This window comes from Equus caballus, chromosome 17 (genome assembly GCF_041296265.1).
Source record: "Equus caballus isolate H_3958 breed thoroughbred chromosome 17, TB-T2T, whole genome shotgun sequence".
NCBI classification, from domain to species: domain Eukaryota; kingdom Metazoa; phylum Chordata; class Mammalia; order Perissodactyla; family Equidae; genus Equus; species Equus caballus.
The window spans coordinates 100467232-100491686 of NC_091700.1; the positions used below are offsets into that span (position 1 = coordinate 100467232).

The 24455-nt window shown below is 46.8% G+C and overlaps 1 protein-coding gene across 7 annotated transcripts; it reads right to left on the reverse strand.

Moving 5' to 3' along the window:
* Positions 1-55: 55 nt before the first annotated feature.
* Positions 56-24341, reverse strand: PCID2 (PCI domain containing 2). 7 transcript variants are annotated; one of them, XM_070240028.1, is made up of 15 exons: positions 24002-24066; positions 15570-15659; positions 13568-13641; positions 12385-12450; positions 11180-11221; positions 10132-10186; positions 9883-9962; positions 6431-6534; positions 5544-5619; positions 4387-4528; positions 3151-3251; positions 2104-2177; positions 1824-1949; positions 871-994; positions 56-519 (listed from the first exon to the last, which is right to left on the reverse strand). In XM_070240028.1, the coding sequence occupies exons 7-15, from the start codon at positions 9889-9891 to the stop codon at positions 430-432; spliced, it is 846 nt and encodes a 281-aa protein (XP_070096129.1). In that variant the 5' UTR covers positions 9892-9962; positions 10132-10186; positions 11180-11221; positions 12385-12450; positions 13568-13641; positions 15570-15659; positions 24002-24066; the 3' UTR covers positions 56-429. The 7 variants fall into 7 exon arrangements, 6 of the variants coding, with proteins under 6 accessions (XP_070096129.1, XP_023477644.2, XP_070096128.1 ...); XR_011427845.1 differs by lacking the exon at positions 9883-9962 and having other exon boundaries at positions 2911-3251; positions 24002-24341; XM_023621876.2 differs by lacking the exon at positions 9883-9962 and having other exon boundaries at positions 24002-24190.
* Positions 24342-24455: the final 114 nt, after the last annotated feature.

Here is a 24455-nt window from a genome sequence, read left to right on the forward strand (position 1 = left end):
AAACTTAACATATAAAAATTGATGTAACCCAGAGGATATAATAAAGAATACGCCATTTGTATAAACTCAGAATGCTTTTTATAGAAACAATTATACAAAAGTTACAAAGATACCTTTGTGAACAACACTTATAAGAAGTAAACTACAGCTGCCTTGGAGACAGAGCCCCTCATAGGGTTTCACCAACCTCCAGAGCCAATGGAGGCGTCTGCGTTTTCTGAAAAGGAACTCCAGGTCTCCGTGAGGCTGACATCACCTATGAGCGAGGGTGGAGATTTCACGGGATCCGTGTGCTGGCAGACCCAGCCTCAGCATCCCTGAGAAAGAGCCCACGAGACGCAGCTGCAGAGGACGTCTCGGCCCAGGACTGATTCTGTCCGCGTGACTGGAAACAGGAGGAGCACTGGGCTCCCTCCTCAGGGCTGCGCATCAACACACTGTGGACAGTGGAGGGAAGGGGTTCTGCTTGCTGACGACCAGCTTCTGGTGCTGATGGGAGATATAGCCTTTAATGTGACCCTGCAGGGGAGAGAGGCGGGTGTATGTGTCCGATGAGTTACATCGAGGATGCTGGGTGAGTTAACCACTTAGTCCCAGGGCATAAGCATTCTTCCCCCGTCATTGTGCAATTCGAGTCACTGGGAGGACAATGAATAAACACATATATGGTGGAAAATAGAGAAATACCTATTAAATCCACCCACCACACCCCATAAAGCCCTTTGAATATCATGTATTTCCCAGGAGTAAATCAGTTCTCTTAGAAAATGCCTTCACAAAAGCAAAGGGCCTGAAGGTGTCTTTAAGGACATGGTATCAAAGCTTCAAATTCCAGCCCGCATCCGACTACTGGACCAAGAGCTCACACACCATGTAAATCAGGTTGGCCAGAATACACTGGACCTCGTCGATGTCCACGTCTTCCACTTGCATGAATTTCAAGGCAACCAGAAAGGCGTCCAGAGACAGCTGGTGTGTTCTGAGCAACAGGTACCTGGAGAAGGAAACAGGTCACACTGGTTCTAATAGGACGCAAGTCCTCACAGGCCAGGAAAAGGAGTGCTGGCTGAGGCAGGACAGCGTCTGACAGACCCCGTTCCAAAGGGACAGAAAGCCTTCACCTCCCAGACACACTCTAACAATGAGAGCTCTTGAATACAACCCTGACTTTCAATTTAAAAAGCCAGGGTACAAATGTAATTTTTTATATCTACTCAATGTTTCATTGACTCTAGGATGCAACTTTTCGCATTTTGACCTCTCTGAGATGAGGACTCGCCTCACAGTGGAGTGTCTTCCAGATTCAAGGACTCACTCTGGGATACTGCCCCCGGCCACAGAAAGCCTGGCTTTGTCTGAAGGTGAATTAACCGTGATCCTGTTGAGACCAGGCCTGAGGGAGTCAACTCCTGGTGTCACGCGGAAGAAAAGGAACAAGTGCAGAAAGAGTCCATTTCTGTCAGCAGGGGCAGCAAGGGTGGCCAGCGGGTCACAGACAAAGGAACGGAGCACTGAGTCCCAGGCGCTCTGATAAAACGGGCAGCACGTGCTTCTTAGGGCTGGCATGTTGAAGCGTCCGTTATGAAGCCCTCTTACCACACACGACCCGATCACCCCTCTCACAGGGCAGGCAGAGCCCTCGCCTGCTCGGAGAAGTGTGGCTGCACCCACAGAATTAAAGAAGTGCTGGCCAGTCCCCGGACGGACACCCAGGCCATCTCAGGACATGCACCTGTCACAGGAAGGCCCTCCACAGCCTGGCGACTCCACTGCGTGAGTCATGCCAGAGTTTAAACTTATCAGAAAGAAAACACTTTGCTTACACTTTCTTAAAAAGGTTCCTGTAGGTGATGATCTTCAGCTTCTCGAGGATGAGGAAAATGCCACAGCGAATGAAGAAGGTCTCGTGCTTTGTGAGAGCCTCGTTCAGCAGGAGGAGATTGCCTTCGCTGGGGACGGTGAAGGATGCACAAGCGCGGGCACAGAACGAAATCCCAGGACGAGACGGCATCAAAAAGCAGTTAGTTTTCACATGACACGCGTGACGTTTTTTAAAACTTCATATTTTAAAAGATCCCAAGTGGAAAAGGTGGAACACTCTACCTTACAGCTTTGGTCACTTCAGCAAACTGCATGAGATGGTACTTTTTCAAGAGCTCAATGGTTGGCATATGACCCTAAGACCGAGAGTTAATTTTCCAGATTGAGAACCCTTTTATTTTTGAGAAGCGTCTTAGATAAAATTCTTATCAAGGATTCAAGTTTTAAAACATGCAACCTGTGTTTCTTAGAATATCTTCTTAAGTAGCTGAACAAAGATGAAAAAGATCATAATATGCTAGAAAAAGACAGACATTGGTCTAGAAATCAGGAAACCCGGGTACAATACAGCTTTGTCATTCAGTGACATCTGACCTTGATCTTGACCTTTGCTAGTCTCTTATGCTTTATATCATAAGAGGGGAGTGACAACTGAAGAAATACTAGTATAAGATTTAGGAATATGGAAACATCTTCCAGAATAAGCAGCTAAAAAATTTAAAACTGGTCACTTCTGTGAAGCAGGGTTAGAAGTGTGGGGGGGGGGGGGGCAGGTACAACATCGTTGCTTTCCCATTACAAGCTCTACCCTGAACTATTTAACTTTTAACCATATGTGTATTGCTTTGATAATTAAAAACAATTTTTTAAATGGAAGCTCCATCTATGACTTTGAAGACGTTTTAGTCAATTAACTTGCTAGTTACTTGTCATTTCTTTTCAAGTATCAAAAATAACTTTTGGTGACCAAATAAGATACCTGCAGACAGGCTGGAATGATATTTTCATTTCTTGGTTAACCCATTTATATTAATTTAGATTTTTATGGGGAACAGAAATAACATGCACTCATGTTATTGTCTTACGTACATTAAACCTTTGGGTTAGCTATTGCGAGAGAGAGGAAGCACAGTCTCTCCAGAAGGGCCGGGAAGTGTCAGTCACGGAGATGCACGGCTCAGGCCACACAAAAGCTGACTCTCCCTCTGTCTTTGGGGTGCGCTCACATGCACCTCTGTGATCAACTACACACCATCTGCTGTATTTTAAAAAGTCTGTCAACTTCTTCAAAGCAACGAGATCTCTAAGAACTGAGTAACAGTCACTCACCAGCAGCATTTTCACTGGAAGCAGGTATATCAGAATCATCCTTTTGTTCTTCTGACTGGAGCGGTGGCAGTGCTCAAAGGCGAAGGACAGGTACTCCTCCGCTGCGGACGCGGGCGAGGCGACGAGTCAGACAAGGCAGGCTCAGTGGCCTTCGTGCGCTCTGCACAGCACGCGGCTGCCACAGCCCCCCTGCGCCTCATCCCACCATTTCTCCTTACACACAGGCTGCAAAGGCCTCAGAACCTGCACACCTCTACCCTTCTTACTAACCAAGGCTTTCTTGCTGGGTTAGGTATTCAAACATACTACTCAATGACTCTTCAGAGGAAAAACATATCGACACCTAGAGAGGCTTCAACAGGATATAATGTAAAAGCTTCTATTCTTATGCTTCATATTTTAAAGAAAAAAAACTGATGGAGAATAACCAAGGACAGCCCTTCTTTGAGAGCTGTAGATCCATTAAAAATTTTGTGAAAGAAAATGAAAAGTTGGTCTGTATAACGCCACAGTATAAAACCCAGAGCAGTGACTGTCAAGGAGCTGCTGGCCCTGTGCGTGGAGGATCCCTGCTACAGCGCACAGAGAGAAAGCGATCTCATGGGTCCTGTGCGAACGCTGCTGAAGAAGTGACTTTAAAGTCTGGTCTGAGTACAACAGGAGAGGTCGGAAAGGAGAGCCTCATGCCAGCTAATCACCTAATTTAAAGTGAAAAAGAATGGGCTTCATGTCCTTGAGAAAGTTAATGGAATAAACTACAAAATAATGTGATTTCATGAAAGAGCAGCTCTGATGTGGCAACGAGGCCATCATTCGTGGACACAAACCCCAAAGCTGACCACAGTCCCAGGACATGTCCCCACCGCCCGCTTGGCCGCTCCACGTGGGATTTCTGAGTCGAGACCAGGAGAGGCAATGGGAGAAAACATTACTTCTGTTCAGTGCAAAGACAGTGGTGTGTAATCATCTCACACAAAAAGGGCCATCATGACAAGAGACTCTCACGTGTATTTCAGACACCCAGTGTGGATTAAGAAACTCCCACTAGGATTCTCCTTTATTTAACCACTTTACTGTTAAAAGTTAACAAAAGAAATATAACTTGGACATGGTTTCTACCTATACTCCACCTTAAGTAATAATAAAATGCAGTAATTATGTTTTCAGAAATTGTACCACTTAAGTTGTTCAGAATGCAATGTCTTCAAGATTCTGGAAGAAACATTAACAACATACCTTGCTTAAAGTCACTATCGAACATAGCCTTCCGCCCAACGTAGTACCTGTACGTCACCCTCTGCGCGGTGCTGTAATCGTCTCTCAGGTTGGAGCTGTCGATGGCTCGGATTAGGGGTTTGCACAGATGGAGCTTGTTGATCTATAACAAACAACAAGCATTTTAAGTATTACTAAAAGAAAACAAGACGGGGAGGACAAACGTAAACTTCTACTTTACCAAGTCTACACCTCCTTACAGTGGGAACCACACTATTAATCATCAAAATTCATTATTTAATAAGAAGAACTAGACACGAGCTGCACGGCATAGGTTACATCCCCTTTGGAAGGCCCACCCAAGGTGTGCGATGGAGGCCCCTGCACCGGGCCAACCTGGCGGGGCAAAGGCTCACTGCTTTATCCACCCACACACGCATCTGTTCCACTCGGCTCCGGTTATGCTAACAGCAGGCAGAAGGCTGCAGACTGCGGCCTCCCTCAGAGCCCAGTCCCACCCGGGCACACTCCTCACTGTCGGTGCCTTAGCTTCCCTGGAGCCAAGAGCTCTGACTTCACAGCACTGAGGGTGAAGTGCGACAACACTTGCAAAGCACTGACTAGACCGCCTCTTAGGGGCCACAGGGCCTGCACTTAGCAGGCGCTCAGCAAACGGTGCCTCTTAGGGACCACGGGGCCTGCACTTAGCAGGCGCTCGGCAAACGGTGCCTCTTAGGGACCACGGGGCCTGCACTTAGCAGGCGCTCTGCAAACGGTGCCTCTTAGGGACCACGGGGCCTGCACTTAGCAGGCGCTCGGCAAACGGTGCCTCTTAGGGACCACGGGGCCTGCATTTAGCAGGCGCTTGGCAAACGGTGCCTCTTAGGGACCACGGGGCCTGCACTTAGCAGGCGCTCCGCAAACGGTGCCTCCTAGGGACCACGGGGCCTGCACTTAGCAGGCGCTCGGCAAACGGTGCCTCTTAGGGACCACAGGGCCTGCATTTAGCAGGCGCTTGGCAAACGGTACCTCTTAGGGTTATGAGTATGGTTGGGTGATGCCCATTTCCCAAGCAACGTCAGGGAGGCTAGTAGTAATTAATAGAAAGGATATCCAGGAAGATGGGGAGAAAGAAAACTTAAAAAGATATATTACACAGTATTCAAACAGAAGCATACCTTAAAGTAAATCTTGAATAACTGATTCACCAGAAACAGCATCCCCCACTTCTTAGAATCCTCTATACCAGCGCGACTATGGAAAAATAATGTTTTAAAGTTACATAGGAAATAAAAATTTTATTTATAAATCACAAAATAAACTGCCTGAACAAATTAAAATCTTGAGATAAAATCCAACAGCTCAAGTCATATTCATGAAATACAGCAACATTATGAAAGAAGATGTCCTATCTGACAGGTAAAATTGAAAAGACCAAACCAGGAGTTCTAACCCCAGCTAGACATCTGGGAAACACACCCCCTCACTGCAGCAGGTGAAAACTGACTAGTTTGCAGCAATATATGTAAAGGCTAATTGTTATGAAGCATTTCTGAAACATGGAAAAAGTATTCTCTCTTATTATTGCAACAAAATAAACTACTGAAAGACACAACAACATGGAGGAACCTCAAAAAGAGGAAGACACAGAGCATGTGGCGTGTAGGTCCGTTTACATGAAGTCACCAAGTGGGCAGAACTGATCTACAGTGGGAAACACCAGGACCATGCTGACAGTAAGGTCCTTTCTCTCAACAGGGGTTTGGGTTATACAGTGTGTATACTTGTCAAAACTCAGCAAATAGGCAGTTAAGATTTGTGTGGTTCATTGTATGAAAATTTTACCTCAAAATACAAAAGAGAATCTGAAGTATTCAGGGAAAAGTTTACTGATGCATGCAATTGACAATGAAATGCACTGCCTCACACCAAAAAAAGAAAGACAAGAAAAACTGATACAGCTTACATGGGTCGAACTAAAATAAACATCAACGACAGACAAAGGACAGGAGGGCAATGTGCTGTGATGGGCCACGGGGATGTCTCCATCCAAAGCCTCACTCACGTGTCACTGGCACAGACGCGGAAACAGCTCATCAACAATTCAGCTGCCTTTTCCAACATGTCCCCGACTTTGCTTTTTCCTTTCTTCACCAACTGCTGATCTGCCTAATGGAACAGAAAAACATTTATTTTTTATTTCTTCTTGATTCCTTAATTAAAAAGAAAATCACAGTGCAGCCAGAAGCACAAATGGCTACAACCAAGAGTCAGAGTCCGTAAGGTTCTGAAGAAATCATGTCTACACTACAGTATTTTTAAAAATTGAGAAATCTATAGCTTATTCCACCTCTTCCACAAATCAAATCTCTCTTCAGTCAGTTCCAGCTAGTAAGTCAGTCACCAACCCTGAAGCCTGCATGGCATGTGGCCCTGTGCTGCTAAGAAGCCCTTCCTTACTCGGTCACTGGACTCACCATCCCACGCACCGCTAGTCAAAGCCCTGGAAACACTTTCGATAGGTGTCCACGTCACTACCAAGTCTGACTCTCCTTGTTTTTGGGACAGTCTTGGTGAAAGAAGAACCTGTCTTCTCACTCTCATCTTCTCTCCAACACAGGATCTTGAAGTGTGGCCTGCAAACCCCAGCCCACCTTCAAGACGTTTGCAGATGACTGACATGGTCAAAAGTATTTCACGATAACACTGAGCCATTCTTTCTTTTTATATTGCACTGACATTTGCATGGAAGGCGGGTGGAACCACGGGAGCCTCCCCAGTGGTGCCAAACTGAACCAGTAGTCACAGTGCCCTCGACATCACACACCCGCAACCCCTCATCACGGCGCCCTCAGCATCACACACCTGCAACCCCTCAAGCAGTCAATCAACGGTAAAGCTCATTTCACTTTAAAATGTCCTGTTAACGCAGACATATCAATTTTTTAAGTCTTGGTCCTTGAATATGTATATTTTCAATATCCTTTGTGATGAAACAGGTACAAAGCGTGACGAAGCGTGTACAAAGCAGGTCTGCTGCACACTGAAGTACGACAGCTGTCTAAGGAAAAGCACTTGAGCAGCCAGTGGAGTGGAGCTGGAACGTGGACAGAAAACTGACAGACGAGCGTGGTGGTTCAGTGTGGGCTCTGGGGACAATTTGCTCGAAAGTGAATGAAAGAAGCCTGTCACTTCTAGGCAAACTGACAGCATTTGTCACCAACGAGAACATCTGTGCTTTCAAGAAAAAAACAGAATTTTGGAAAATTTGTATTAAACACCATGAGCTTGGCAGCTTTCCATAGCTTCAAGACTTTTCTGATGAGGTCACTGGAGACACGAACAAACGGAGAGTTTTTCAAACGTTTGGTTTTTTACATAATGATGCACGTCAACATTTGGAACATCTGCACAACTCAGTGAACCAAAATTTTCCAGATGATCAACGTATGATGTTACAAAATCATGCAAGGGTATAAGATCCATTCAAAGTGTGTGACACACCAGTGGGTTTTGATGTAACAGTAGAAAAAGTTCACTGCTAAGCTTCAGAGGCCACAACATGACTAACCTTTAACAAGGACCTCTTGGAGTTTTGGTGTAGCTCAAAGGATATCTACAATGATCCGAAAAGGCCACTAAAATACTCCACCCTTTTCCATCGACATCTGTGAGCCCACTGTCCTCATACGTTCAACCAAAACAACATACAGCACAGAGTGAGTACAGAAGCAGACAGGAGAATCCGTGAGTCTTCTGTTAAACCCGACATTAGAGATTAAAATGTAAAAAAGCCACTCTTCTTAGCACATCTTGTTCATTTTGAAAATATAGTTATTTTTTACTTAAAAAGTCAATTACGTTACCATGTAAAGATTTATTATTTTAGATGAATAAAAATTAAAAATTTTCCCAGTTAAAATTTCTAATACAGTAAATACAGATATAACACATATAAACAGAAGCTCTTTGGGGTCCTCAATAATTTCTATTTGTTATTATATTGTTCAGTTCTAAAATCTCCATTTGGTTCTTTCCAACTCCCATTTCTCTGCTGAGGCTGTCTGCATTTTCCTTTGTTTCAAGCCTGTCAACTGCTCCTGGGGCTTCTTCACGATGGCTGGTGCCAAACCCTGCCAGGGAATTCCACCATTCGTCTCATCTCGGTGTTGTGTTCATTGTCTTTCCTCACTCAAAATCTCAAAAGGCTGACACTCTCCTGATTCTTGGTATGACAGGGATTTTCGATTATATCCTGGACATCTGAGGTATGATGTCATGAGACTGTGGACCTTATTTATCGCATGTCGGTGGGCCTCTGCTGACACCATGCTCGTGGGGAAACGGGGGCTCCAGCTCTTTGCACGGGGTGAGGCGGGTCCAGCTCCCCACGGGCTTGCTGAAGGTGGGGGTACCTGCAGACTTGTGTGTAGTGCAGCAGGAATTGTGGAAAGGGTCTGTCCTGCTGGGCTGCCCCTCCTTCCTGCTCTCCTTGGGTCTTCTTCATCTCTGCCTGTTGGTGTTCCTGGGTCTCAGGCTTCTCCGGGAACATCAGGACAAACAGGAGGCAGACAAGGAGCTCGGGGATCTCACTGCCCCTTGCTCTGCGAGTCGGCCCCTTCTTCTCTCCAGCTCTCAGGGCCTCACTAGCTTCATAACTCCCAGCAGGAGGGAGCAGACAAATGTGCCTGCTCCATCTTGTCTGGAACTGGAAGTCATCAATAATTGTTTTTTTTTTTTTAGGAAGATTAACCCTGAGCTAACTACTGCCAATCCTCCTCTTTTTGCTGAGGAAGCCTGGCCCTGAACTAACATCTGTCCCATCTTCCTCTGCTTTATATGTGGGATGCCTGCCACAGCATGGCTTTTGCTGAGCAGTGCCATGTCCACACCTGGGATCCGAACCGGCGAACCCCGGGCCGCCAAGAAGCGGAAAGTGCGAACTTAACCGCTGCACCACTGGGCCGGCCCCTCATCAATAATTTTTAAAACTGTAAAAGGGTGTTAGGACCAAAAAGTTGAGACCCGCTGCTTCAAAACTAGCTTATACTGACCCACAAGGGGAATCAACCCCACAAAATCCAGGCTCTTCATCTCCTCACAGCAGAGAGACCCTTAGCTACTGTCTGAATCCACTCAGGTGGGATTCTTTAAGACGGGAGGCAGGCCACATCTGAACAGAAAAAGCAGGACCGCTCATCTATTATCGCTCCACCCCTTTTAAAAACAGTGCATGCCATAAACGGCCAACTACACACAGAACAACTCCCTCTACATCTAAAGCGTGAAGACTGATGTTTATTTAAATCTGTTCACATCAACCCAGAAAGAACAATGAGTCAAGCCATCCCCTGTTCTTTTGCTCTCTACAACAGATACATCCCAACCCTAGTCACTTGCTAAAACTTTTGGAAAGAATGACACGAGGGCCTGGCCCCAAAGCTGAGTGGTTAAAGTCTCGTGCACTCTACTTGCGTGACCCAGGTTCACAGCTTCGGATCTTGGGCGTGGACCTACTTCACTCATCAGCCATGCTGTGGAGGCATCCCACGTACGAAATAGAGGAAGATGGGCACAGATGTTAGCTCAGAGCTAATCTTCCTCAAGCAAAGAGGAAAAAAAAAGGAGAAGATTGACAACTGATGTTAGCTCAGGGCAAATCTTCCTCACCAGAAAAAAAAAACAAAAACAAAATCACATGAAATTAAGCAACAGACTGACACCGAGCTTGGGTTTTAAAACAAAAGTGATAGAAATTAAACTTACGTTATTGGCAAATACTCGAAGGTCAAGTGCCACCGCATACATGACAGGCAGAGCCCTGCAGGGGCGGAAAAGCAAGGACGTTTGGGGAGGCTTTGAGGCCACAGATCCCACCACCAGGAGTGGGACAACACCCACACCTGGGGCTACTGTCCAGAACAGGGTCACCACCCTCCAAGAGCCCAAGGGCACTGCTGCCTTCCTCACCTCCACCAGGGCGGGCTGCAGCGCCCTGCCCTCTTGATCAGCAGAGGCCAGACGCGGACGTGCTTCACGCCCACTGCCCTGACCGCCTCAGAGGCCTAGGCCCCTGTCTACCTGGGGTCCCGCAGGCTGTTCCAGGACCCTCTGCTTCCCCTCAACTCCCCACCATTATCCAGACAGCTCCACTGAAACAAGATGGAGTCTAGTAAGATTTCCTAACAGGACACAGATGTGTAATAGACAAAATGTCAGAAAACAATCTTTCAAAAATCAAGCTGGCAGTATTAGTTTTACATGTAAGGTAAGTGTTCACTTAAATAAAAGTGTTTTGGTTTTCTCAGTAAAAGGTATTTGCAAGCCTTCAGTTATTTTAGTGTAAACAAAATTTCAGTATTTACCTACAGTTTGTTAATAACTCATAAATCATAGAATTAAGAATTAGTTTGTTAAGGAATTTAAAATAACCCAATTACTATGTATTATATCACCCCAAACGCACTGTAGTTGATTCTTCTCTTTTACCCAAGTTTAAAACCAAAAGTAAATTCAAAATTGACAACTGAAGGAAAAAAATAGCATTTAATAAATTTTGGGGGTCACGAGAGGACTGAAATAAAAATAATACTTCATCTTTACATAAACACACTGCAAATCATCTAGCTGATCTGCCACCTAGGCTGACATTGACTATTAAAACTCCATTATCCGTGTTTATACTATCACATGTCTACACGTGATAGTAAACATCCCTATAGAAAACACATAAATATTTATTTAGAATAAATTTCTAAAAAGCTTCTGAAAAACAGCCATCTGCTAATCTCCAGCTGCTTCTGTTCACACTTACCAGTTCTCTTCTTTGTGAGCCTGAAATGCCCGCAGGAACGACGTGCTGTGTTAAGGAGGGCATCGCACACAAAACTCAAGTTACGCTACACACAAAAGCAAAGGACAAAGATTTCATTTTTCCTTTTTCTCCCCAAAGCCCCCCAGTACATAGTTGTGTATTTTCGTTGTGGGTCCTTCTAGTTGTGGCATGTGGGATGCCGCCTCAGCATCGCCTGATGAGCGGTGCCACGTCTGCACCCAGGATCCGAACCAGCGAAACCCTGGGCCACTGAGGCGGAGCGTGCGAACTTTACCACTCGGCCACGGGGCGGCCCCAAGAAGAAGAAGGACTTTAAATTTTAGGGTATACTGCTCACCATTTAGAAGATTATGTGTCACAGCAGTAAGTTCTTGAAGAAAAACAATATATATGCCCACACTACAAATATCTGAGCATCGTTAGGTATAAGTGTAGTAGATATATTTATTTCTTACATACTTTCTCCAAACTAAGGAAAAGACTATTGTTATAAGAGTTTTTTAATCAGCAATTTCAAACATTATTTGGTTTCTCTAAGCCCAGATAATCACAAGTTATATGTAATGGACTTCGGAATCTGTAGTATAAAGTTTATTTCATTGATTATAGAATTCCTGAATTTAAAGGAGGTTTAGCTAGTTAGTAACTGACTCTCTTCTGTGTATATTTAAACAAGACGGCTAAAACAAAGGCAAACCGAGGTCAAGAGACACATATCCACGTTAGAAGATCACTGTCTAGGTCCTTAGCTCCAATACACCACAAACGATTTCAGTCAGAAACTGCTTGATTCAAGTCTTTAGTGACCGTCATTAAATGACAGTGTGTGTTGAGTCCACTCTTGTCCACCCATGCCTGGACGCTGGAGTTCTAACCAGTCCCTGTAAAATACTTAATGCTTTAAAGGCAACAAAATATTATTCTTCAGAACATAATTAAATAAAATCCTTAATCATAACCAGTGCTCTTCCTTACTATATAAGTAACTGGACAACAGTCCTAAGGTCCATGGTAAATTTATGTACCCGAGTGAAATAGCTAAATGAGTTTCTCTTCCAAAAGGTTTTAATTCCTTTCTAATTAAAGGTATGAATAAAATTGGCCCAATGTTTCAAGATCTTAAATCCCAAACAATCCACTGTATGTGTTATAAATTGAACAGGAACACAAATGATCAAAGATATTGGACGATGACAGTCTGACATTTGTACGCCTCTATGAAGTCATGGTTCCCCACCGCGTAAGTGCACCTGGAAAAGAAACGTTGGAGACTGAGGACAGAGGCAGCAGAAAGTGCATTCACATGATTAAACCCTAGACGTGAACTCTGTAGACCACACGCCTTTCTTCCATCACAGACACTCTATTCTCTCCCGATCCAGGAGTAAAAGCGGGAGCTCCTGCCCTGCAGGTTACAAAAAGGTGAGGGATGGTAAGAAACACACGAATGACTTCTGGCACCAGAACAAGCTGGTATAAGACGAAACCTGCATTAAGTTTTGAGACTTTTCTTGCAAGCCCCAGAAGAAAAAACCCAGTTGCAGCAGGTTTTATTGGTAACACGCACTGATACACAGTATGGCCCTCTCCTGGATCAGCAGGCAATAACATTCAAACTAGACGCCTGGCTGGGTGGAGTCAGTACTAGTCAGCTCATCACCAAACCTGGAACCCCACGGCACACTGCACAGGCTAGGAAAGTGCAGGTGCCTCCCACGACAGGAGCACAGTGGCACCCCAGCTTTTCCAGGTCTCATAGGTCTGCCCCCACCTGCCCCACACTCCAGCTTGCTCCGAGACACTGGAGGCACGAGGCAGCAGGGCAATCAAACACCACAGGCTCTAGGACACCAGCTTTGCCTGAATTGATGCTCTGGACATGAAACAGGAGCTCTGAAATGTAAATAGAAAGCAGGATTTCGTTTGCTTTGCTCAGCTCGTCTCTTTGCGGGAAAGGCAAAGAGGTTAAAAAATGGGCATACTTCCATGAAAAATGCTAGTCAACAGTGGGCTCTCACCCTCTGAAACAAAAGACCACTATGCAGCCGAGATGGTGAGTAGTAAGTGATTTTACAGTATTACACAATAGATATATAGAGATACATGGTCACAATTTAATTTTAACTTTTAAAAACATATGATCCTTGAAATGAAAAAAAGCATATTAAAATTTTAAAGTATTTTAAACTTCACAAAATTTTCACAGGCTTTACCAAAGTGAAATTACAAACGCAATTTTCTACTTTTTCAAAGTAAATTATTCACTGCTGCAAGCATAAGATGCTGTGAAATAAAATCCCTTCAGTTCAGCCATTTCCAGGTCTGCTTGCATTTCCCACTAAGGGATCACCCTCACCAATGGATTACCGTAAATGAGCGGCAAACATTTCATCATAAGGGGGTTCCAAAACCTGTTGACACTTCTCTTCTGGAGAGGCCATCTAAATGACAAGAAGAGAAAGGACAGAAACAAAATCAGCAAGCAAGGAGAGAACGCAGCGTGCAGAAAGAGATTTAGACAAACCTCTGTTTCAAAAGAATTCATACTTTAGAGTTAACACTTTACACTTCAGCACTTCTAAAGGAAAAGCTCCACACATATTTATGAAGCACGACCTAGGTGTGGGTACCAGAGGAACACAGGCCGTCTCGTCTACCACAGGCCAGATAATATATCTATCTCACTGTTTAACAGCCAGCCAGTCAAGAAATACTTCCTAAGCACCAACTATATGGTTAATAAATAAGGCATAATAAAGCATATAATACATCACACAAAGGCCGACTGAGTGAGAGACAATGCCACGTTAGGAATCTCTCCTCGCTTCCCAGTGACAGAACCACCCTCTCTGCGTCCTGGGCTAGACTAGCTCACGTTTATTTCTAAGTTTTCATTACCCCTCAATGACCAAATTTTAGACAATATAAGCATCACGATAGATTATATAGAACATTGAATTTAAAAAAAAGGAATCAGTGAGTACACCGGTACAACAAATACATATGCATATCTACACATACAAATGTGGGAGGAAAGATGACAACATCAGAAAAATCACCATTCCGCAGTCCCTAATGAAATAACTGACTGAAGACACCAGCTACCAGTGGATGGAACCATCAGATGCAAGGCTACTGGGGAGTTCTATAGCGAACGGGTCAGCCTTGGATTACAACCGGGCAGAGACGCGTGTGGCTGAGCGACAGAGCAGGAAGCAGGCAGCACCAGCTGTGGAGCACCTGGCCTGCAAGCTGAACCTGAATCTCGTCACGTCTCCGGCAAGAACTCCTATCTAGAGCAGTGGTTTTCAACACTGTCTGCACCGTCGAACAACCTAGGGAACTTTAAATTTTACAAAAGCCTGCCTCGGGGCTGGCCCCGTGGCCGAGTGGTGAAGTTCACGTGCTCCACTTCGTGGCCCAGGGTTTCACTGGTTCGGATCCTGGTTGAGGACATGGCAGCGCTCATTAGGCCACGCTGAGGTGGCGTCCCACATGCCACAACTAGAAGGACCCATAATTAAAAATACAACTACGGACTGGGGGGATTTGAGGAAGAAAACAAAAAAGAGAGAGAAGATTGGCAACGGCTGTTAGCTCAGGTGCCAATCTTTGAAGAAAAAAAAAAGCCGGCCTGCACCCAGAAACCGGTTTACTTGGTCTGAGGTACAGACTGTGTGCTGCCAAATACAATCACCAGTATACAAGCCCCTTTTTCTTTCAGAGGAAAAACTGAGTTCTCTGATAGAAAGACACTCCAATGAATCAACGACGACAGGGGACTTTACAAAATATCAACACTATTTTCTACAGACAATACTGCTTGGGTATCATTTATCCTCTATAACAAGGACACTCATGTTTTAGAGCAGGAGTCAGCAAATGCTTTCTAGACAAGGCAAGACAGTCAACTGTGTAGGCTTTGCAGGTCACAGACCTCTGTCCACTTGTGCCTCCGCAGCGGGAAGGCAGCCACAGACGGCTCATGAACGAGCAAGCGTGGCTCTGCCCCAGTGAAACTTCACTTACAACAACATGGCACATCTCAGGGCTTGGGGGCAGACAGGCTGGGCAGAGCCTAAGTCCTATCGCCTGTCCACTGGATGACCTTGTTAGGCTGCTGCACCTGCCTGAACCTCAGAGTGGTGTGGGAACTAAATATAGGAAGATGAGACACATTGTCTCAGGACAGTATCTGACACATAGTGCTCAATAAATGAGCTGGAGTAACGCAAATCATACAGAGCTTTGACATTTTCAAACAAGAGCAGCAATGTCAGTCTCCTTCTTACTCAAGCTCTGAACTTCTCTCAGGAAGGCTGTTACCCTGCAGCCCTCTCAGACACCTGTGCGCCCTCCTTTCACCTACCTGAAGCCGTGGGTTGGCAACATGAGGATGCTTGAAAGACACCAGCTCTGCACAGGACGCCCCATCTCGGGTGTCGATTGCTTCGTAGACCTGAAGCATTTGAGATGAGAAAAGCTCAGCAGAAAATAAAACACTGTATTCTAACAGAACCTAAACAACACAATGTATACCACTAAAATTCATTCTTCCCTACTTGATAGCAGTCAGAATAATCGAAATACAACAAGGCAGTATTCTCTCTAGTCAGCAAATATCCATTTCAAAGTGAGATCTTCTGGAAGCAAATAAATAGGTGACTTACTGTTAAAAAAAGTGAAAAACCAGAATAAGCTAGTGGTTTATTATTTAGTTATTAATGAAGGTGAATTATTCTAGTTTTACTGAGTCATACAAACATACATTTGAAAATTCACTGATACAGCTTATGGAAAAAAAGAGCCTAAAAATCACATCTATCCAAAATTCAAAAGGCTTCCACTCAATGTACACACAAAATAAAACAGGAATGGCAATGCTGAATCAACGATGTCACAGTCACAAATAATGACCTGAGTGCTGTGATGTGACAACGTGGGAAAGCGCCCGCAATAGTCTTATTGGTAAGAAAAAAAAAGTTAGTCGGAAAACTGTGTAAGCAGATCCAGGAGAAAAAGAGAAACGGTACGATGTGTCGGCAGAAGAGGAAACGCAGGCCCCCACACCACAGCAGCTGACCCCTGCCCAGAGGGGTGGGGCTGGGGGCCTGAGGAGACTTTATTTCTACACTGCAGGTTTGTGTTACAGCAGACACCTTGTAATCAGAAAACCAAATGATATTTTAAAATTATATTTACCAAAAAATGACATAAAAATCCTATTTATATAAGTGAAGAGAAAGCCAAGCATGAAGCTGCTTACATAGTACAATTTATCTACAATAAAATTAGATACATAAATTTTAGGCCCACACAAGACTCTGAGCAGGGACGTCATAAAGAGGACATCAAATGGCACACGTGAGAAGGTGCTCACGTCACTACCCGCCAGTGAAATGCAACGGGATCCCTGTCCACACCCACAGAAGAGTCAAAGTGGACAGGGCTGACCGCACTAAGCGCTGCCAAGAATATACAGCAACCACAGCCCTCCCTCACTGCCAGGGGCAGGGGGGCATCCGCTCGGGAAGCTGTCAGGTACGGCTGCCAAAGGGAGCAACGCCACTCCCCCACCACCCTCCAGGGCCGCAGGAACAGAGGCCCAGGCCGCCGGGACCCTACAGGACCCGACTCCACCTCTGCTGCACCCCTCGGGGCCTTGACTGGGGAAGTTTACCCCGTCTTTCCTGAGACAAACTACATCACCAAGAACTTGCCACTTCACCATCCAACAAAACCACGCATGCGCCTGCATTCTGAGCCAGCAACCCCACTCCTGGGGTTTTACCTTACAAGAAACAAAAGGGTTACTACATGCATCAGGAGTAACCACAGAACACTGGTCCCCTTGGTGCCCCTGCCTCACAGAAGGTAAGAAAGCCTGCAAAGTTCCCATCACGGGGCGTGAACGAAAACAGAGGGATGGCAACAGGCTACCGCAAACTTCCAAGGGATGCGTCCTCAGTGGACGCCAAGGTCACGGGCAACCCAGTGCCTGGCCTTAGTCACCAAGAACGGATGCATCCTCAGTGGACGCCAGGGTCACGGGCAACCCAGTGCCTGGCCTTAGTCACCAAGAAGGGATGCGTCCTCAGTGGGCGCCAGGGTCACGGGCAACCCAGTGCCTGGCCTTAGTCACCAAGAATAGATGCGTCCTCAGTGGGTGCCAGGGTCACGGGCAACCCAGTGCCTGGCCTTAGTCACCAAGAACGGATGCATCCTCTGTGGGAGCCAGGGTCACGGGCAACCCAGGGCCTGGCCTTAGTCACCGAGAATACATCACGCCCCAGAACCTTCCTTCTTTTAACTTAAACACCCTGCACTGGACCACATGGCTGCACTCCGGGGAGCCCGTCCAGCAGTGCCCTCTGGGCCTGGTCCAGGGACTGCAGGGCTTGTCGGGCGAAACTCCCTGGCTCTGGGCACTCCCAGGAAGAAGTTCTCATTCTCACCTGCTGCTGGTCAACTCACATCCTCCAGGCTCCAAGCTGATCCATGGGGTGGATCATCTGCTCTTGGAACTCAGAATGCCTTAAAAATAAATTTACTAGGGGCTAGTCCCTTGGCGTAGTGATTGAGTTTGCACACTCTGCTTCAGCAAACCCGGGATTCGTGGGTTTGGATCCAGGGCACAGACCTACACACTGCTCATCAAGCCATACTATGGTGGCATCTCACATACAAAAAAGAAACAGAGGAAGATTGGCACAGATGTTAGCGCAGGGTCAATCTTCCTCACACACATACACACACACACACACACACACACACACACAAATCAAAACAGCGTGTCTGGAGTGTATTTTGAGGTTTACTGAGACCTGACTGACACACGTGGTGCCTGTCTCCATTTCCCAAGCTACAAGCAGGGACGTGGCGAAAAGATGGAGCCAACCAGGATCTGGTCGTGCCACGCTGGTGCAACGAAGCGAGAGGGCGTCCAGGCGAGGAGCACTTGGAGCGTGATGCTGACGAGGATGGAACGCGGCGTCAGAAGGGAGAGAGGACATCGCAGGTGAGAGATGGGAAGTGGCAAGATCAGCCAAGTCACTCTGTCATCTCCCCACAGACCGAGTGAAACATAAGGGACTCAAGCAGGAGCTCAGGAGGTTTTTAAACAAGAAATAAAGCACAAGAAATAGAGATGAAAGCAGAAATGAATGAATTAGAAATTGGAAAACCACCAGAATTACAGTTAAAAACTGGTTTCTGGAAACAGAAGAAACAAAGTGGATCCATTGGCCAACCTCATCAAGAAAAAGAAGAGACGCACCAAGACTCAAAACAAGAAATGAAAGGGGAAAATGGTCTTGGAATAAGAAAAGTTTAAAAATCGTAAGCAATTACTTTGTATAACTACACAATTATGTTTGAAAACCTGGGTAAAATGGGTAATTTTCAGGGAACATATAACTTATCAAACAGACCAACTTCCACAGAAGAAAGAGAAAAAGTTGCCAAGAGCTACTCCTTCCAAAAGCACCAAGACCAGGACGGTTCCAAAGGGGGACTGTATCAAACCTTTACGGAATGGGTAATTCTGATGCTACTGTCCACCCCAGGGGCAGAAAGAGGACAACTCACAAGTTCTCTTTATGAAGAGAACAAAGCATTGAGACAAAATCTGACGGAGACCGAACAGAGGGAAGGTTACAGATCGTCTCACTTATGAGAACCAGTGTAAATATTCCCTCCCCTGGGTGTGGGCTACACGTGGCAACCCGGTTCCAAAGAGAACGACCCGGAAAGGGGAGAGGGTAACCGTGCAGTGGAGACACCTGACAAACACACCTCAGCCAGGTGGTCGGGGTCGACCCCCACGGTGACGAGCCTGGTGACAGCACACCCTGATGTGACGTGATGGGAAGGGCACTCAATCTCTGGGGCCTTCTTCCCTAAACACAGCACCCCAGCCTAATCACGAGAAAAATATCACATTGCAGTTAAGGGGCATCCTACAAAATACCAGACCAGTCCTCCTCAAAGCCGTCAAGGCATGAAAAACAAGGAAAGTCTGAGAACCTGTCACAGCCCAGAGGAACCTAAGGAGACGTGACAACTAAATATCATGTGAGATGCTAAAAACTAAGGAAATCTGGATAAAGCACGGGCTTTATTAAATAAACGCAGATCAACGTTGGTTCATGAATTGTAACAAATGTACCACAAAAATGTAAGATGTTATTAACAGGGGGAACTGGGTGCAGGGCAGACATGAACTCTGCACTATCTTCACAATGTTTCGTTAATCTAAAACTGTCCTAAAAAATAAAATCTGTTTTAAAAAGGAGAGCTGTCCAACAGTTAAAGTATGCCACATCTGAAATACAACACGAGGTCAGTCTGTGTGAACTGACGTGGAAAGGTTTCCAGCACACAGTACATGTAAATCTCAAACTGGAAAGAAAGGAAGAAAGAAAGAAACGGGACTAAACAGAGTCCAGCATCACAGGAAGAGAGCGGTCCACGACTGGCTGGATTTACGTGAGAAACGCAGAGGAGGCTGCAGAGGATTAAATATGGGAAAACTTACGAATATATCACCTCCTCATGTCATACCCAAATAAGAATGTTGCGACCATCTCCACAGACACCGAAGAAGCACTTGATAAATCAACATTCATTCTCAATCTAAAAAACACTCAACAAAAGAAACTGACGGATATCTCAATACCCACAGACACACCTTCTAAAGAGCCCATCTCAGGGGCCAGCCTGGTGGCATAGTGGTTGAGTTGCATGCTCCACTTTGGAGGCCCAGGGTTCGCAGGTTCAGATCCTAGCAGAAGACCTACACTGCTCGCTCATCAAGCCATGCTGTGGTCACATCCCACATACAAAATAGAGGAAGACTGGCACAGATGTTAGCTCAGGGCCAATCTTCTTTACCAAAAAAAGAACAAAAAACAAAAAACATTTATTAGCTCCATCCACTGAAAAGGCCCAGAAGTAAAGACTCGCTGGCAGCAATGTGCACACCTAGCACTCAGACTGTTTTCTAAACTTCATTCCCCACTAAAAGGGACCAGAACTCCCTAGAGAAAAGACCGATCTAGTGCTGGGACAGGGAAAGAACTAAGAGCCTGGAGCAGATACGTTATTGTGCCAGAAAGCAAGACAGAGGTCAAAGAAGGATGGAGACACGTCAAAAAGCCACAGAAATCAGTTTGAAGGGGCTCCTTCAAACCAAATCTGGGACAATTTGAGCTTCAAAAAGAATGATAATATTATTATTGGTACTGGATTATAACTTGGCATTAAAAATAATCCATAAGGATACTTTTTAAAAGAGGGGCACAGGGGAAAGTATGTTTAAGTGATGAAAAACTAGTTAATAAAATGTAGAAAGAATGATAGAAAATCACCACTTGGCAGACGTTAACATAATACCTGCCTTGGGAAAGGGCCACGAATGACCCCAGACTGTGCTAATTACAGTGGGAAAGGCAGCTAGCACTGCAGCTCTAACAGCTTCTCCCAGCGAGCCACCCAGTCAGTGTCACCAACACGGGCCTCCTGAGTGAGGCCACATGACACCTACTGCCAATCTGACCTGAACCTAACCACCAGGAAACAGGCAAATGAAGGCAGACTGAGACATCCACAAGTCAACTGGTCTGGACATTTAAAAAAGGTTAAATGTCACAAAAGACCCCCTCCTCCCAGAAAACGGCAAGATGCTTAGATAAAAGACTAGAGAGCAAAGAAAGAAACCCACCAAATGCATGTGGATCCTGGATTTAAAAAAAGAAGTTCTAAAGAACGCTTTGGGGGGACATGAAGTTAAACCACGGATTCTATATTAGAAAGTACTGAGGTTAACACTGACGTTCAATTTCTCGGGCGCACTAAGGGGACAGCAGGTACACGGAGGAAGAGCCTGGCCTGGGTGAATCCCAGCAAGGGGCAGGGCGTCAGTGACTGCCTTTCAGGGGGTTCACGTGCTCAGAGACAGGACAAGGGAGGCTGCTGGCCCAGGTAAGGGGTACGCACGTCTTCATTGCACTTCTTCCAACTTTTCTGTAGGTTTGAAACTTTTCAGAATAAAAGTTAGAGGAAAATAAAAATTTTAATGTAGACACAGTTTTTAAAAAGTAATTTGCCATCTGAAATAAAAGTGTGTGGAACGGACAAAAGAATGAAATAAAGGACACTAAAAAAATAATACCAGCCCTCAAAACCATACTCGAAATGATGAAGAGAGCCCCCTCCGGGGGAGATGTACGAGAAATTAATTCAACCTGTCCCCTCCAAACAGAAACTAAATTGGAAGCCTGCTGACACTTAGAGCACTGAATGAAGGGGGCCTCACTAGATGAGGGCACAGCTTGGCTCAGCTGGTTGTTGGGACACAGCCCTCCTCGGGCCTCTTGCACTGGGTGTGCCAGCATAGCAGAGGCCCTGACCACTGGCTCTCACTCAAGCTGTTACTCAGGGCTGTTTATGCAGCTGGACACCTTGAGAAATGAAGTAATGTCTCCCCCACCCCCAACCCTGGACAAAAAGTAGACTCGCTTACAGCCTGCTATAGAATGAGTGGGTTTCCCAAGTTCCATGTTTGTCTCAGATGCACGTGTAGGTGACCTTCTGGGCCATGGCAATACCATCGTGCTGATGCCATGTTGCTTGCTATGCTGAGTACTAAGGTCCTTGGTCTCTGACCCAGGAACTGCATGTATCCTGCCAGCACCTAAAAACCTGAGAGGAGCACTCCTAAGCTATGAGGAGGGTAAAATGAAAGCCAAGACCCAACAACTAATAGGATGTTATGACAGAACACATGGAGAACGAAAGACACAGCACTTGTCCACAGGTAGCAGCCGGCCGCAGGTATGGTGAAGGAGTGAAATAAGGAATGGAGATGTTTCCAAGTTGACTGAGATTGATTCCAAGGTCACTGAGATTCAAAAAATGTATACTTCGGGAACTGAGAAATAGGCAGGTTCTGACTAGGACAGGAAATGTTGGCTGAAACTTAGGTTAACAGAGGCAGTAAGCTTCGTGTTAAAAGCATGGATTCAGGCTGGAACTCCCAATGTGAACGTGCCACTTACTTGCCGATGACTTTGGAAAGCCACTGCTCTTCTCTGCAAAACGGGGCTTGCAACAGACCTAGCTCCTAGAAAAACAGCAGTGATAACCACACACAAGGGCCTGGCTCTCTGCAAGCTTTCAACGTGCACTGAACATCCCTGTGCTGCTTCTCATCACCGCCCCACTGCTCCATCGACCAAGACACACAAAAGAGGGATTCTCAGAGTGCTCCTCTGGGAACACAGGGAACAGGGCCAAGCGGCAGTCTAGTGAAACAGAGGAGTCAGACAGACCAGTACGAATCCTAACCTTACTGCTCACTAGACTGAGGAGGTCTGAGGCCTGGCAAATTACTCCGGTTTACACCCAGCCCTATGGGCGGGCTTCACCTCCTTCTATTTGCCACCATTTATCCAGTCACCAAATTGGACTGAGCATCCACACAGGTCAGACACCGTTCGAGGCACACAGAATGTCAAAAAGCAATAAGAAAGAAAAAGGAATTAGGTGTGGGCAAGAAACTTGTAAGAGACTGGAGCTGGCCCCACGGCCTAGGGGTTAGGTTTGGCGCACTCTGCTTGGGCAGAGTTTGGATCCTGGGCACAGACCTATACCACTTGTCAGCGGCCATGCAGTGGCTGCAACCCACATACAAAATAGAGGAAGATTGGCACAGATGTTAGCTCAGAGCAAATCTTCCTCAGAAAAAAAAAAGGATTAAGAAAAACAAAATTCTAGAGAGATTCTGTATTCAAATTGGTTCTCAGATGTCTATATTCTTGTTCAACTTCAAACTGTTATTGGAAAATGTTTAACTACAAGGATAAAGCCAAGGCAGATCTATCCTTAAAGAAGAGGTCTTAGGCTTCAATCAAAAGATTGGCAAATGAATGTATATTTGTATGTTTCAAATTAAAATAAAAGCATGTATCTGTTTTTTCATGATTCCCGTCTTAACCAACTTTCTCAATTAACTGAGCAACTAATGGTCCCAATCATGTTAAACCAATCTTCAACTGCCAACTAGATATCTTTACCTGGTTGTCAAGAACCACCTCCAACTCCACATGTCCAAAACTAAACTGATTTTTTCCTCCAAATCTGTTCTGCTCATCTGTTGCCCAGGCTGGAAACCATTCTTGACTCCTCCCGGTCCCTCAACCACACACTCTTAATCTCCAAGTCGTGGTGACGCTTCCTTCAGGCATTTTTTAAACCCACCCCCTCTTTTCCTCATCCTTATAACCACGGCTCCAGTTCTGCGAAGTGGCATAGCCTAGCGGGAAGAATGCGCGCTTTGAATCCATAAACAGTGTCTGAACTATGCTTCTGCCGCTGACAGCCTGTACCGGCGAAGCCCCTGCGACACCCCCAGGGGCCAACAGCGCGCGTCCACGCGGGAGCTGCGCCGGGGCGCGCGGGACTGCTCGCTGGCCCCGTCTCCTACGCCCACCAGCGTCCGTCCGAAACAAAACCCCACGTCCCGCCCGGGCTCAGGCCAACAATGGCCGAGCCCCGCTCCTAGGGGCGGCCGACGCGCCGTGGGGGATCCGCTCGTCCTCCGCACGCCCCTAAGTGCGGCCCCACGACACCCGGGAGGCTGCCGCTTCCCTCGCCCCGCTGCCCGCCGGCGGCCAGGGCTCAGGCACCGTCGGCGAGCAGACTGGCGCGGGCCCGCGGTGCCGACCCCGGCCCGGAGGCCCCGGAGGCCCGAGAGGAGGAGGAGAGCCCGCCCCGGCGCGCGACGGGCCGCGCGACCTCTACCTGCTGCAGGTACTGGTTGATGGTGATGTGCGCCATGGCAGCCCCCACCGCCGGTCCCGGACGGCGCCTGCGCGCCCAGTCACGCGTCACTTCCGGCCGGCGGTCCGTCCCAGGCCCCGCGTCCCCGGCGTTCCCGCACGTCGGTTCCGGAGAGAGAGCGTCCGCGGGAGCGCGAGCCCCGGCCGGCATGGCGGCGCGCCCCGGCTGAGGAAGGCTGGGGTCCGGCCGCCATTCCCTGCCTCCCCTCGGCGAGGACGCCTCGTCCGCGCCCGTGGGCGCTCGGGCCGCCGGAGCCGACAGGGCTTGCGCGCCGCCGACCCTTCTGCTGCGTGGCGCTTTCCGCACGGCCCGCGGCGGCCGCGCTCGCGAGCCTCGGGGTCGCGGTCGCGGTCGGGGTCGGGGTCGCGGTCGGGGCCGCGGTCGCGGTCGCGGTCGGGGTCGCGGGCGCCGGCGC

Coding starts and splice junctions, on each gene's coding strand:
- PCID2 (XM_023621876.2), bottom strand. CDS start 24,190: ATGCCGGCCGGGGCTCGCGCTCCCGCGGACGCTCTCTCTCCGGAACCG. Junction 15,660..24,001: donor TCAACCAGTACCTGCAGCAG/GTAGAGGTCGCG, acceptor CAAATGCTTCAG/GTCTACGAAGCAATCGACAC. Junction 3,252..4,386: donor CGATAGTGACTTTAAGCAAG/GTATGTTGTTAA, acceptor CCGCGTCCGCAG/CGGAGGAGTACCTGTCCTTC.